Here is a 14,673-nt window from a genome sequence, read left to right on the forward strand (position 1 = left end):
TCACCTGAATTCTGCGCACATGGGAGGGATGCTAAGGCTTTGGGAAACAGGAAAGCTCAGTCTGTGGGCTACGCATTTCTTAGTGCTTTTTCCTTCGGAGGATCTGAAGGAATTATTAGCCACCAAAACTAAAACTGTCTTATTTGCGGTCTCACCCTCCTGGGCAACGAGATGACCTCTGCCTTGGCAGGAGTTAAGGACATGATCTTGGAATTACGTCTATTTTTTCCAGCAAAACCAGTACACTCTTGACTACCACTCACCAAAGAGGGTTGGGTTTGTACCATAGTGAAGGGCAAGTGTATGATGGGGGTTCCTGACCTTATCAAGAACATTACCAAGCATGAAAATAACATCTGCACCTTTGTCAGTCAAATGAGAGAAGGCACTGGAACATAGAACATAGAACAGTACAGCACAGAACAGGCCCTTCAGCCCACGATGTTGTGCCGACCACTGATCCTCATGTATGCACCCTCAAATTTCTGTGACCATATGCATGTCCAGGAGTCTCTTAAATGTCCCCAATGACCCTGCCTCCACCACTGCTGCTGGCAACGTATTCCATGCTCTCACAACTCTCTGTGTAAAGAACCCGCCTCTGACATCCCCTCTATACCTTCCTCCAACCAGCTTAAAACTATGACCCCTCATGTTAGTCATTTCTGCCCTGAGAAATAGTCTCTGCCTATCGACTCTATCTATGCCTCTCATTGTCTTGTATACCTCAATTAGGTCCCCTCTTCTCCTCCTTTTCTCCAATGAAAAAAGTCTGAGCTCAGTCAACCTCTCCTCATAAGATAAGCCCTCCAGTCGAGGCAGCATCCTGGTAAACCTCCTCTGACCCCTCTCCAAAGCATCCTCATCTTTCTTATAATAGGGCGACCAAAACTGGACGAAATATTCCAAGTGTGGTCTAACCAAAGTTTTATAGAGCTCCAACAAGATCTCACGACTCTTAAACTCAATCCCCCTGTTAATGAAAGCCAAAACACCATATGCTTTCTTAACAACCCTGTCCACTTGGGTGGCCATTTTAAGGGATCTATGTACCTGCACACCAAGATCCCTCTGTTCCTCCACACTGCCAAGAATGCTATCCTTAATCCTGTACTCAGCTTTCAAATTCAACCTTCCAAAATGCATCACCTCACATTTATCCAGGTTGAACTCCATCTGCCACCTCTCAGCCCATCTCTGCATCCTGTCAATGTCCCACTGCTGCCTACAACAGCCTTCTATACTGTCAACGACACCTCCAACCTTTGTGTTGTCTGCAAACTTGCTGACCCATCCATCAATCCCCTCATCCAAGTCATTAATAAAAATTACAAACAATAGAGGCCCAAGGACAGAGCCCTGTGGAACACCACTCACCACAGACTTCCAGGCAGAATATTTACCTTCTACTACCACTCGCTGCCTTCTGCTGGACAGCCAATTCTGTATCCAGACAGCTATGTTCCCCTGAATTCCATTCCTCCTGACCTTCTGAATGAGCCTGCCATGGGGAACCTTATCAAATGCCTTGCTGAAGTCCATATACACCACATCCACAGCTCGGCCCTCATCAACTTTTCTAGTCACATCCTCAAAGAACTCAATAAGGTTTGTGAGGCATGACCTACCCCTCACAAAGCTGTGTTGACTGCATTAAATAAAGCCATGCTCTTCCAGATGGTCATAAATCCTATCCCTCAGAATCCTTTCTAACACCTTGCCGACGACAGACGTGAGACTTACTGGTCTGTAATTGCCGGGTATTTCCCTATTTCCTTCCTTGAAGAGAGGAATTACATTTGCCTCTCTCCAGTCCTCAGGTACGACTCCAGTGGAGAGCGAGGATGCAAAGATTTTCGCAAGTGGCGAAGCAATTGCATTTCTCGTTTCCCAAAGCAGACGAGGACAAATCTGATCCGGGCCTGGCGACTTGTCAATCTTAATATTTGACAAAGTTTTCAGTACATCAGCTTCCTCTATCTCTATCCATTTCAGCATACACACCTGCTCTTCAAAGGTTTCATTCACTACAAAGTTTGTTTCTTTCATAAAGACAAAAGCAAAGATGGGGAGATTGGGGTTTTGGCTCATGGTACAACTGGTTAATAAATCTGGCCATGTATATTGCTATTATTTTAATTACTCTCTTTGCTGGCATTGCTATTGTTAAATGTATTATTGCCAAGCTAATACCTGCACAGAAAATGCTCCTTCTCTGTCCAAATGAAGGTGAGGAGGAATGGTTACCTGACCCTACTTCCTGCTCCTCGGAGGAGAAGAGAGTATGGCAGTCTCTCGTGTCCATTTGATTGGACTGATCTACTCTATGCCCTCCCATCCTGTGGAGTGGTCATGGAATGACCAAAGGTGGGAGATGAGGATCTGAAACCTGAATACAGGCTGAGGTAACTAGTTGTTATCAGGAACAACTGCTTAACAGATGTCCTTAATAACTTAGGTGGCAGTAAAATGGCTTCTCGATGCAAATAACATGACAAAATAGCTTCTAGGCTGCAAATTGACAATTCTGCTGTTGCTGCATAATTGACTAACCACAGTCTGCTTCAATAGGGATGAGCTGACAATGTTCCCTTTACAGCATAGAAATAACGAGACTAGATAAGACATTACTGGCCATCCTAACTAACCTTCTGATGCAGGTGCAAAGGCTCGGTTAGTGAGACAAGGGTGGTCCGAGTGTTGGAAAACAAAGTTGGCTCCCAGGAAATATCATTGGACCAAGTAACTGTCAAATAAAGCCGTATCATGTACTGATTGGTAATTGTCTGAATGTACAATGCGATCATGGTCTGAATCTTTAAGAAAAGTATAAAAATGTCTTTATTTTAAGCCACTTGTGCAGCTCCTCTGAGGATTACGGGTATACACGACCTCTGTGTTTCTGGATGCTTTGTGCCCAGCCATTTGAAGAAATAAAGAATGAAGTCTTAATGAACCAGACTCATTGTGAGTGCTTATTGACCAATCATGGAACAGAGATAAACACCCCCCTCCCCTGGTGGGGGTGGTGGGGTAGAAGGGTAGAGGTGGTCCAGATCTTCATAACCTAATAGTAAAAATCTCTCCGGCTCCAGCTTACTTACCTCTGGTCTCTTGCAGCACGACATACTGAGGGAAGCTTGTACAATATATCCAAATTGCTTAACTTGAGTGAAGCCATACAAGCCTCTGTGATTGTAACATACACATGTTTATACCAAGCACTGTAATAAAGTTTCATTGAATTCTTCAGTATTATAGCTATATTTATGAGAGCTAACCTAAGTATCACAGCGAGAAAGCAGCAAATCATCAGTATGTCATGGTGTCATTATTATGCCATACCTATTCATAGGATGTTGATTTCCCAGCATGAACAATTGTTGGCAGATATTCTTACATTTGCCCAGAAACACATGGGCCAGGAGTTTGATCAAGCAATAGAGGTCTGAGGATCCAAAATTTCCTGACTCTTGCCAATATTCTGGTTCACCTGTTGCAGGCGTTCTTAAGGTGATTAGGTCAGGTGTGAAATGACTACCTGCCAGAAGTAGTGACCAGCCAAGAGGGTCTGTTAAGCTATTTATAAAAGCCCCTTTTGCCACTGACTAGAATGTGCCAGCTGGTAAGCAGGTCTGCTGCAGAGACCCCAAATGAAATGAGGTTATTGCTCAGCAGCAAGCCTAGAGTCAATACTTTGAAAAAATTTGAGTAGCCCCTCCCTTTAATGATGCCACTGGAATCCAGAGGATCCAATAATTTAATTTCAAGTTCCACCTGGGGATTTTGAATGCAGTTTAGAAGAAAATCGAAGAAGCTCATATCAGTAAAAATGATGCTATGGCTCTTGGGTTGCCATTTAAAAAAAAAGTAATGGTTTATTCAGGGAAAGAAATCTGTTGTCTTTACCTATGTTGGTCTATATACCATTCCACACATGCAGCATTATGGGTTATTGTTAATTGTTCTCAGAAGAATTGCTAAGTGATCATTTAAACCTAGTGATGATAAAACTGAAGCCAAATCTGGACCTTCCTAGTAAAAATTTTATTTGCTTTATAGGCACTTGTACGATAATCACTGATTGTTGTCTGCTGCTTTTTGTAGATTTGTTTTATGGTTCTTGATATAATATTGCATATTTGTATGAATCTTAACAACTATATAAATCTTAAATGAATTTTGTCACTTCTGTAGCTTTGAAATTTAACTTAAATTAAAATGTATCAGACATTGATTCCATCCTTGATTGATTGGAAGTGAGTGTAAGAGATATAAATAAATTTGAAACCATAAGCAAGAGGTTCTGCCTTATAGAACACTTCACATGCTCTGGAAACCAATAGGTAGAGAGAGTGGCGTGGAGGAAAACCACCCTGAGTTACATTTTTCCACACTATACTTTGGTGTCAGTGATACTGTGTGCAGTCCACATCTACACACTTGTAGCGGTATCTTGCAAACTTTTGATTGACTTTTCCAACAGTTTAGTATCTTTTGGTGGCTCTGCCACATCTTTATTTCACTTTTACAACACACACAGACAATAAATGCAATATTGATACAAGGAAATTGCTGGCAATGTATTTCGAAAGTTGTAGCAAGTCCTAGTTTGTTGCTGACAAAGTCAATCTTATTGTATGTCATGTTTTTGTCCTGTTTAATCTGTGCCAGACAGGATCCTGTTTAATTAAATTCTGTTGTATTGTTCCATTCTTACTCTTATACTCCTTTGCAAAATTTTTCCAGTGACCAGATGATCCATGGTATCCAATGACAATAGTTGGCAATTTTCAACATTTACTTCTTTTTGTTTTAAATCTTTGTGTTCAATCAAGGTGCGAAAACAGTGAGAACTTTGAGAGCATGTTTACCACAGCAAGGAACACCGCAGAACTCTCAAGCTCTGCAGTGATTCAGCAAAGTGCTGTAACCCCAACTGCAGATCACTCTAGAATCCATCAGTGCAATAGTTCCATTCCATTCTTATACACCTTGTGGCATTTCTTGTTGATGAATGTTATACTCGTACTTGATGACAAACCAGTTTCAAATGTGAAGGCAATTTAGCGCTTATGGATTCATACACATTGGGATAACTGCCCAAGCTAAGATCATACAATCTTCAAAGGCTGTATATCAACATGAAATCTAAAATGAAACATTCAAAGTTTGTGAGAAGATTTGTAGCTCGGGTGCTCGTTGTTGTGGTTCTGTTGCCGAGCTGGGAATTTGTGTTGCAGACATTTCGTCCCCTGTCTAGGTGACATTTTCAGTGCTTGGGAGCCTCCTGTGAAGCGCTTCTGTGATCTTTCCTCCGGCATTTGTAGTGGTTTGAATCTGCCGCTTCCGGTTGTCAGTTCCAGCTGTCTGTTGCAGTGGCCGGTATACAAACAGAGAACAGCCAGGGAATTCCTAAAGGCATGGCACTCATCCACAGATTCAATCAATAAGCACATCGACCTGGACCCAATATCCCGGCCACTGCAGCGGGTAGCTGGAACTGACAACCAGAAGCGGCAGGTACAAATCACTATAAATGCCGGAGGAAACATCACCAAAGCGCTTCACAGGAGGCTCCCAAGCACTGAGGATGTCACCTAGACAGGGGACGAAATGTCTGCAACACAAATACCCAGCTCGGCGAACAGAACCACAATAAAATGAAACATATTGATACATGATTGTCTAAAAAAAATAGCAGTGCGTATTTCATTTAGCCTCATGTATCAATGGTTAGTCTTAACAAAGGTACTTTACAGTGTGTACTATACAAATTTCAAACACAGATAATATTTTAATTTATTGCACAGATATTTTTCAACAGACTCTTTTCATCTGATAACATTAAAACATTCAATAAAATGGTATTTGTTTTCTTAAATCCCAAAATAAAAATAAAAATAAAATTAAATCCTGGCCTGAAGACATAATCCAGTTTGGATTTGTGTCAATCACCCGAATGATGTTGGAGACTTGAAACTTGTCAAAATCTATAACAACAGTGTTTTAAAGTTTCTAGGCTATTGCAGTACAAAGAATTCCAGCTTCCTTTGAATCATCCCAGTCAATGGCTAGATCGCTTGTTTTAAGACATTTTTAATTGTCCATTTTTGTCCTGAACATTGTTGTAAAACCAGCTCCATTCCAAAGTCAGTTTTTTTGCTATTCTCCACCTCCAAACAACGGCCAGTTTCCAGATTAAGGATTGATCCATTCTGAAGAGACATAAGACAAACTTATTTAATAATGAAAATTGAAATAAATTCCTTTTTATTCATGACATTAACTCAACTGACCCCATTTGTGAGTAGCACGGAAGCTCAGTGATGCCTCACAGTGCCAGCGACCTGGGTTTGATTCCTGTCTCGGGTCACTGCCTGTGATTAGGGTGACAAGGATCAGCACCTAGACCTCAGCTACAAAGATTTACGTAGAAATGTATTTATATTTGCTAATTCATGAGGGTGTTGGATAATTATTTGCATAGAAATATTGTAATAGGTATGAGCAAAATGTACGAGATTGACATTAGGTAATGATGGAGGAGCAAGTGAGGACTGCAGATGCTGGAGATCAGAGCTGAAGATGTGTTGCTGGAAAAGCGCAGCAGGTCAGGCAGCATCCAAGGAACAGGAGAACCGACATTTCGGGCATCAGCCCTTCTTCAGGAATGAGGAAAGTGTGTCCAGCAGGCTAAGATAAAAGGTAGGGAGGAGGGACTTGTGGGAGGGGCGTTGGGAATGCGATAGGTGGAGGGAGGTCAAGGTGAGGGTGATAGGCAAGAGTGGGGTGGGGGTGGAGAAGTCAGGAAGAAGATTGCAGGTTAGGAAGGCGGTGCTGAGTTCGAGGGATTTGACTGAGACAAGGTGGGGGGAGGGGAAATGAGGAAACTGGAGAAATCTGAGTTCATCCCTTGTGGTTGGAGGGCTCTCCAACCGTCATGTTGCCATGGTCTGGCAATGGAGGAGTCTAAGGACCTGCATGTCCTTGGTGGAGTGGGAGGGGGAGTTGAAGTGTTGTGCTACGGGGTGGTTGGGTTGGTTGTTCCGGGTGTCCCAGAGGTGTTCTCTGAAACATTCCGCAAGTACGCGGCCTGTCTCCCCAATATAGAGGAGGCCACATCGGGTGCAGCGGATGCAATAGATGATGTGTGTGGAGGTGCAGGTGAATTTGTGGCGGATATGGAAGTGTCCCTTGGGGCCTTGGAGGGAGGTAAGAGGGGAGGTGTGGGCGCAAGTTTTGCATTTCTTGCAGTTGCAGGGGAAGGTGCCGGGAGTGGAGGTTGGGTTGGTGGGGGGCGTGGACCTGACGAGGGAGTCACGGAGGGAGTGGTCTTTTTGGAATGCTGATAGGGGAGGGGAGGGAAATATGTCCCTGGTGGTGGGGTCCGTTTGGAGGTGGCGGAAATGACGGCGGATGATACGCTGGACATGGAGGTTGGTGGGTGGTAGGTGTGGACCAGTGGGGTTCTGGCCTGGTGGCGGTTGGAGGAGTGGGGCTCAAGGGCGGAGGAGCGGGAAGTGGAAGAGATGCGGTGGAGGGCATTTAACAAACTAGCTGAGGCATGATGGGGGAGCTGACTGGCCTCCTTCAGTGCTATAACTTCTGTGATTCTGTAATGATCCAACACAAGTGGAAATTTGAGCTGAGAGAAGGATAAAGAGGGTCTGGAGAAAAAATATAGGCAGGCTAAGTGAGAAGGCAACAAGGTGACAGTTTGATTATAATATTTGGATATGTGAAGATTTTCTCTTTCGTATTATAATTAGAAAACTTTTTTTAAAAATTTGGATTTTATAAAATGTTGAAGTTCAGAGAGAATTAGCTTGTAACAAGAATACAAAAAGTTAGCAGGCAACCACACTGAGCAGTGCAAGGGGCTGGAGTTCAGGAGTAAGGAAGGTTTTCAATGATAGCACAGGTCTTTAGTGAGACTACACCTACATCACTGTCTGCAATTTTGATCACCAGATCTATGGGAGGATATACTTGCAATTCAAGCAGTTCAGCAAAAGTTCAATAGGTTGAATCATGGGGTGAGAGGATTTTCCAACAAAGAGAAACTGTTGTAAATAGGAACTGTACTCACTGGCTTTTGAGAAACTGTTAAGATTTTCCCTCACTCTAATTATGCTTCCTTTACTTGTCTTATGAGATGAAAAATCCAAGACAGAGCTTTAAAGAGGGTGTCCCTGAAATAAATTATTCTTAACTTGCCCATGTTTAAAAAGCTTTGAATAGTGGGGCCACTGAGCAAAATCTCTCATGAAGCGACTTTCGCAAGATGTCTGTCGTCTGCAAGGTGTTAGGAAGGATTCTGAATGATAGGATGTATGACCATCTGGAAGAGCATGGCTTGATTAAATGCAGTCAACACAGCTTTGTGAGGGGCAGGTCATGCCTCACAAACCTTATCATGTTCTTTGAGGATGTGACTAGAAATGTTGAAGAGGGTCGAGCTGTGGATGTGGTGTATATGGCATTTGATAAGGTTCCCCATGATAGGCTCATTCAGAAGGTCAGGAGGAATGGGATACAGGGGAACGTAGCTGTCTGGATACAGAATTGACTGGCCAACAGAAGGCAGTGAGTGGTATTAGAAGGAAAATATTCTGTCTGTGGTGAGTGGTGTTCCACAGGGCTCTGTCCTTGGGCCTCTATTGTTTGTAATTTTTATTAATGACTTGGATGAGGGGATTGAAGGATGGGTCAGCAAGTTTGCAGACAACACAAAGGTTGGAGGTGCCGTTCACAGTATAGAAGGCTGTTGTAGGCAGCAGTGGGACATTGACAGGATGCAAAGATAGGCTGAGAGGTGGCAGATGGAGTTCAACCTGGATAAATGTGAGGTGATGCATTTTGGAATGTCGAATTTGAAAGCTGAGTACAGGATTAAGGATAGCATTCTTGGCAGTGTGGAGGAACAGAGGGATCTTGGTGTGCAGGTACATAGATCCCTTAAAATGGCCACCCAAGTGGACAGGGTTGTTAAGAAAGCATATGGTGTTTTGACTTTCATTAACAGGGGGATTGAGTTTAAGAGTCGTGAGATCTTGTTGCGGCTCTATAAAACTTTGGTTAGACCGCACTTGGAATACTGTGTCCAGTTCTGATCACCCTATTATAGGAAAGATGTGGATGCTTTGGAGAGGGTTCAGTGGAGGTTTACCAGGATGCTGCCTGGACTGGAGGGCTTATCTTATGAAGAGAGGTTGACTGAGCTCGGACTTTTTTCATTGGAGAAAAGGAGGAGGAGAGGTGATCTACTTGAGGTATACAAGATAATGAGAGGCATAGATAGAGTCGATAGCCAGAATCTATTTCCCAGGGCAGAAATGACTAACACGAGGGGTCATAGTTTTAAGCTGGTTGGAGGAAAGTATAGAGGGGATGTCAGTGGCGGGTTCTTTACATAGAGAGTTGTGAGAGCATGCAATGTGTTGTCAGCAGCAGTTGTGAAAACAAGGTCATTGGGGACATTTAAGAGACTGCTGGATATGCACATGGTCACAGAAATTTGAGGTTGCATACATGAGGATCAATGGTTGGTACAACGTCGTGGGCTGAAGGGCCTGTTCTGTGCTGTACTGTTCTATGTTCTATGTCTTATGTCTTTCCCACACACGTTCTTGTCAACATCCCTGAACACCCTACCCACATCCTTCTGCTTTCTGAGAGCATATAATTTCAGAAAATCACTAGTATACTGTCCAGGTGTGGACTGATGATTGTGGAATTAAGGTCATTATTTTCTGGTGCACCATCTCAGATACAGGTCCAGATGTAGGTACCTCTGATTTGGATGCCTCAACATTAGCCTGTGTAATAAAGCTCCATTTTTGAAAGAAACTCATTCTGAGATTTATACTTTGGCAATATTTCAGCATTTGAGGGAGAAAATCCTAATGCCGGGGATCACTAACCTGTACAAAACGCCAGGACTTCTGGTAAACGTTTTTCACTTTTTCGCAATCAAGGAGCTGAGGAAATCGACTTTTCTTGTTGTCCACTAGGCAACGTGTATCTGGCAGTAGGACAGTAGATCCCAGAGACCCAAGGTACAGATATCTATCTGTAGTATACCTCACCAGCTGAACAAAGAAGCACATAACAACAATGAATTTCAGTAGGAACAGGAAGCTGCAAAACTGCTGTCGCTTATTAGCAACATACTTTTCATTTTGAATAGATAACTAATATCCAAAATCCTCCAGTGCTTTAATGAGATAATTTTATGTTTTGCTGAACTAAATTACAGCAAGATTTGTCAGGTAAACTGAACTCAGTGAAGCCAGCAAACAGCAACACTGTCATTGCCTTCAATTTTTGCTCCTGGTACAAGGAGAGTCATGTTCTAATTACTTAGAGTCATAGAGATGTACAGCACAGAAATAGACCCTTCAGTCCAACCCATCCATGCTGACCAGATATCCAAACCCAATCTAGTCCCACCTGTCAGCACCTGGTCCATATCCCTCCAAACCCATCCTGATGCCTTTTAAATGTTATAATTGTACCAGCCTCCACCACTTCCATACACGTACCACCCTCTGTGTGAAAAGGTTGCCCCTTAGGTCTCTTTTATATCTTTCCCTTCTCACCCTAAACCTATGCCCTCTAGTTCTGGACTCCCCCACCCCAGGGAAAATACTTTGTCATTTTATCCTATCCATGCCATTCATAATTTTATAAACATCTATAAAGTCACCCCTCAGCCTCCAAAACTCCAAGGAAAACAGCCCCAGACTATTCAACTTCTCCCTGTAGCTCAAATCCTCCAACCCTGGCAACATCCTTGTAAATCTTTTCTGAACCCTTTCAAGTTTCACAACATCGGAGACCAGAATTGCATGCATTATTCCAAAAGTGGGCTAACCAATCTCCTGTACAGCCGTAACATGACCTCCTATCTCCTGTACTCAATACTATGACCAATACAGTAAGGCATACCACAAGTCTTCTTCACTATCCTATCTAACTGCGACTCCACTTTCAAGGCGCTATGAACCTGCATTCCAAGGTCTCTTTGTTCAGCAACACTCCCTAGGACCTTACCATTAAGTGTATAAGTCCTGCTAAGATTTGCTTTCCCAAAATGCAGCATCTCACATTTATCTAAATTAAACTCTATCTGCCACTCCTCAGCCCATTGGCCCATCTGATCAAGATCCCATTGTAATCTGAGGTAACTTTCTTCACTGTCCACTGCACCTCCAATTTTGGTGTCATCTGCAAACTTACTAACTATACCTTTTGTGCTCACATCCAAATTGTTTAGATAAATGACGAAATGTAGTGGACACAGCACTGCTCCTTGTGGCACTCCACTGGTCACAGATCTCCAGATTGAAAAACAACCCTCCACCACCACCCTCTGTCTTCTACCTTTGAGCCAGTTCTGTATCCAAATGGCTAGTTCTCCCTGTATTCCATGAGACCTAACCTTGCTAATCAGTCTCCCATGGGGAACCTTGTCGAACGCCTTAATGAAGTCCATATAGATCATGTCCACCTCTCTGCCCTTATCAATCCTCTTTGTTACTTCTTCAAAAAACTCAAACATGGTTTCCCATGCACAAAACCATGTTGACTATCCCTAATCAGTCCTTGCCTTTCCAAATACATGTACATCCTGTCCCTCAGGATTCGCTCCAACAACTTGCCCACCACTGACGTCAGGCTCACTGGTCTATAGTTCCCTGCCTTATCCTTACCACCTTTCTTAAACAGTAGCACCACGTTAGCCAACCTCCAGTCTTCCGGCACCTCACCTGTGACTATCGACGATACAAATATCTCAGCAAGGGGCCCAGCAATTACTTCTCTAGCTTCCTCCAGGCTTCTAGGCTACACCTGATCAGGTCCAGGGGATTTATCCACTTTTATATGTTTCAAGACATCCAGCACTTCCTCCTCTTTAATATGGACATTTTTCAAGATGTCATCATCTATTTCCTTACATTCTATATCTTCCATGTCCTTTTCCACAGTAAACACTGATGTAAAATACACATTTAGTATCTCCTCATTTCCTGCGGCTCCACACAAAGGCCGCCTTGCTGATCTTTGAAAGGCCCTATTCTCTCCCTTCTTGCTTTCCAATGACCCCTGCTGGAATTGGTCATGTTGGTTAACATATGACTCAGGGACGGCTGTGAAAGCTTACCGTTGAATTGTTTTCTGCTATTCACTGTCAAGATTTTATGTGTGAATAATAGCCACAGCTAAGGTACAGGAGATAGTCCTCTGCCTGTGCAGTAATGTCTGAGCAGGCAGTCAATAAGTACAGGAGGGTGGAAAGAAAAGAGGATTGAGATCAATGAAATTCTCTTTTCATCTCTACTGTTTGCTTCTGGTTCATAAGATTACAATGCTACAAGATGATAAACATCATTGACCCAACTAGCTTACCCATGCTGAAATACACCAATGGGATTGAGCACCACTATCCATTTCCACACGAAAAGCAGATGGACAGGAATTGAACACTGAGTTTAAACCAATTGCTGCCTATATTCCCCAGGCCCAAGTGCTGCCATGTTATTGTTTGTCTGAAATGAGCCCCATTAAAGCAGATAGATAGATCCTATTCTGGTTGTAGGATCCTCAAAACAAGACTCTAATACAAATGGATGGAGCTTACTTCTCACAAGCTCCATGTAGTTGCAGCAGGTCCTGAACGGTTGTATCAGCCATCCTTAAAGGAGCCATTGGAAATTGTTCAACAAATAAAATGCTTTCTATTACTGAATGCTGCAGTCAGCCTGGGTTCTTGCCTCTTGGCTTTGCTCACTGCTCAAAGTTCTGAAGTTGCCAAGGTGCAGTCAGCCAGTTTCATTAGATGCTTGCTCTGATTCTGCAGGTTGCTGCTACCTTTCAGTTGAGACATAAAGCCAAATGGAACTCAGATTGGCACAGAGCAGTATGCACGCTGAATGGAATTGATAAATGCTCTTCCAATATAAAGTTTAAAAAGCTGTTACTTATGAGATAAGTGAACAGCTAAAACAGTGGACTGATTTATTTCCTTGGTGTACATAAAAATATCTCACTTCCTTTCTAAACAATGCCCCTGAAACTAAAGACTTCTTACTTGCTTTATCTGGCTAAGATACTTTGGACCTTTAAAACACTGCCTTCCAGCTGCAAAATTCAAAAATACTCTGACTACTGCTTTGTTCTGCTGGGAACTGCTGAATTTAATCTGGAAGATGAAAGTTGCTAACCATTGAGATATCAATTGCAGAGGGCCCTGCATTTTTTTCAAATGTAGCAGAAATGACTGAGAATCAAAGTCTGCTCTCAAGTATCCTTCAGTGTTCACTCTGGGAGCTCCCAGACCGTCAGCTATTCACACACTGTCCCAGCTGAATTGAACAGAAATAACATCTTAAACAGCAAAAAAGTATTTCTCTGTGAAAACAGGGTGAGTTACCATAGGACAAAATATTTCAAATTTCAAGTAGCAAACCCCTCCCCTGGACAATTTACTACTGAAACATCTCAAAAGGTGTACTCTTCTCTTTCTCTCGCTTTTGCTGACAAGGATATTTTGCTCAGTCCTCATCCGTCACATTTTAATTTTAACTCATAGATTAAAAATCCAGGCTACAGACAGACAAAAGAATCCATTTCGCCGTAAAACAGCATATGCTACATCCAATTAATCTTTTATGAATATACACCCACAATGACTTCCTTGCATTTATCAGTCAATCTCTGTAGTGTGTGTGATTGGGCATTAGAGGGCAGCAACGGAGCATTTAACACGCTGCTAAGCTCTCTCCAAAGCTTCATGCTGATACAGCCTTGACTTTACCTCACAAAGTGCTTCACAAAGTAGAGGGGATGGGCGCTGGTCAAGGCTTCAAGTGGGGTCGCAAGCTGAAATTTTGAGATCACATGCTCCTTGGCAGTAATGGTTGCTCTGGGACTTCTGAACTGACAAGCTTCATCTCTGCTTACTCTCTCAGGCCTCTTCCTCGACACTCACCCATCACCCTACGTGTTCTCCCAAGTTTCACCAAGAGGTCATGACAATCTTCAAGCCTCAAAGTTGGGTTACAGTGGGGAAATAATTTGGGAAGCACCGGTAAATAAGGAACACTTGAGACTACAAATGCACATCTTGTTGAGACAAGTAAGTACCCGTACGATTGACTTTTCAGATTGTGATGATCTTTTCAAGATGTCCGAAGCAAATACTACAGAAGTTCACTCTACTTTGTTTTCAGGACTAAATAAATAATTAAATAAAATTGCTAAATATTTGTGAAAGATGGAGATGCATTCATCAGACTGTACTGTTGAAGAAGCATATATTGATCTGGAGTTATAGTGTTAAAGGTACACAAGGCATTCTGATGAATGCTAGAAAGGTAAAATTTAAGTTTGGTGCAGAAGGGTGCATCGTTGATTGACCTCCCATTTTACCAAAGGAAGATTGGCTGTGGTGAATTACTAACTGTGCATCCACTACCAATCAATCTAACAATTAGAATGTTCCACCATGAACATCTTCATAGCAACAATTTGCACCTCTGTAGTATTCTTCATGTACAAGAACAAATGGAATGAATATGCTACAGAACTACAATTCAGTTTTCCCCATATTCCTTCTGGCATATATATTTTCAAATAATCATTCTCATAGAATTAAGGTTCAGTCTA

The 14,673-nt window shown here is 42.6% G+C and overlaps 1 protein-coding gene across 2 annotated transcripts in view; it reads right to left on the minus strand.

The window, feature by feature from the left end:
* Nucleotides 1-5,363: 5,363 nt before the first annotated feature.
* The window catches only part of galnt17 (polypeptide N-acetylgalactosaminyltransferase 17), a 416,397-nt gene continuing 407,087 nt past the window's right edge, over nucleotides 5,364-14,673 (minus strand). For both annotated transcript variants that reach the window (XM_072589562.1, XM_072589561.1), the window contains 2 exons: nucleotides 9,927-10,094; nucleotides 5,364-6,218 (listed from right to left, as the gene is read on the minus strand). In XM_072589562.1, coding sequence (XP_072445663.1) covers nucleotides 6,075-6,218; nucleotides 9,927-10,094 — 312 coding nt within the window. In that variant the 3' untranslated portion in view covers nucleotides 5,364-6,074. The remainder of the gene's footprint in view (nucleotides 6,219-9,926; nucleotides 10,095-14,673) is intronic.

This window comes from Chiloscyllium punctatum, chromosome 19, assembly GCF_047496795.1.
Source record: "Chiloscyllium punctatum isolate Juve2018m chromosome 19, sChiPun1.3, whole genome shotgun sequence".
NCBI classification, from domain to species: domain Eukaryota; kingdom Metazoa; phylum Chordata; class Chondrichthyes; order Orectolobiformes; family Hemiscylliidae; genus Chiloscyllium; species Chiloscyllium punctatum.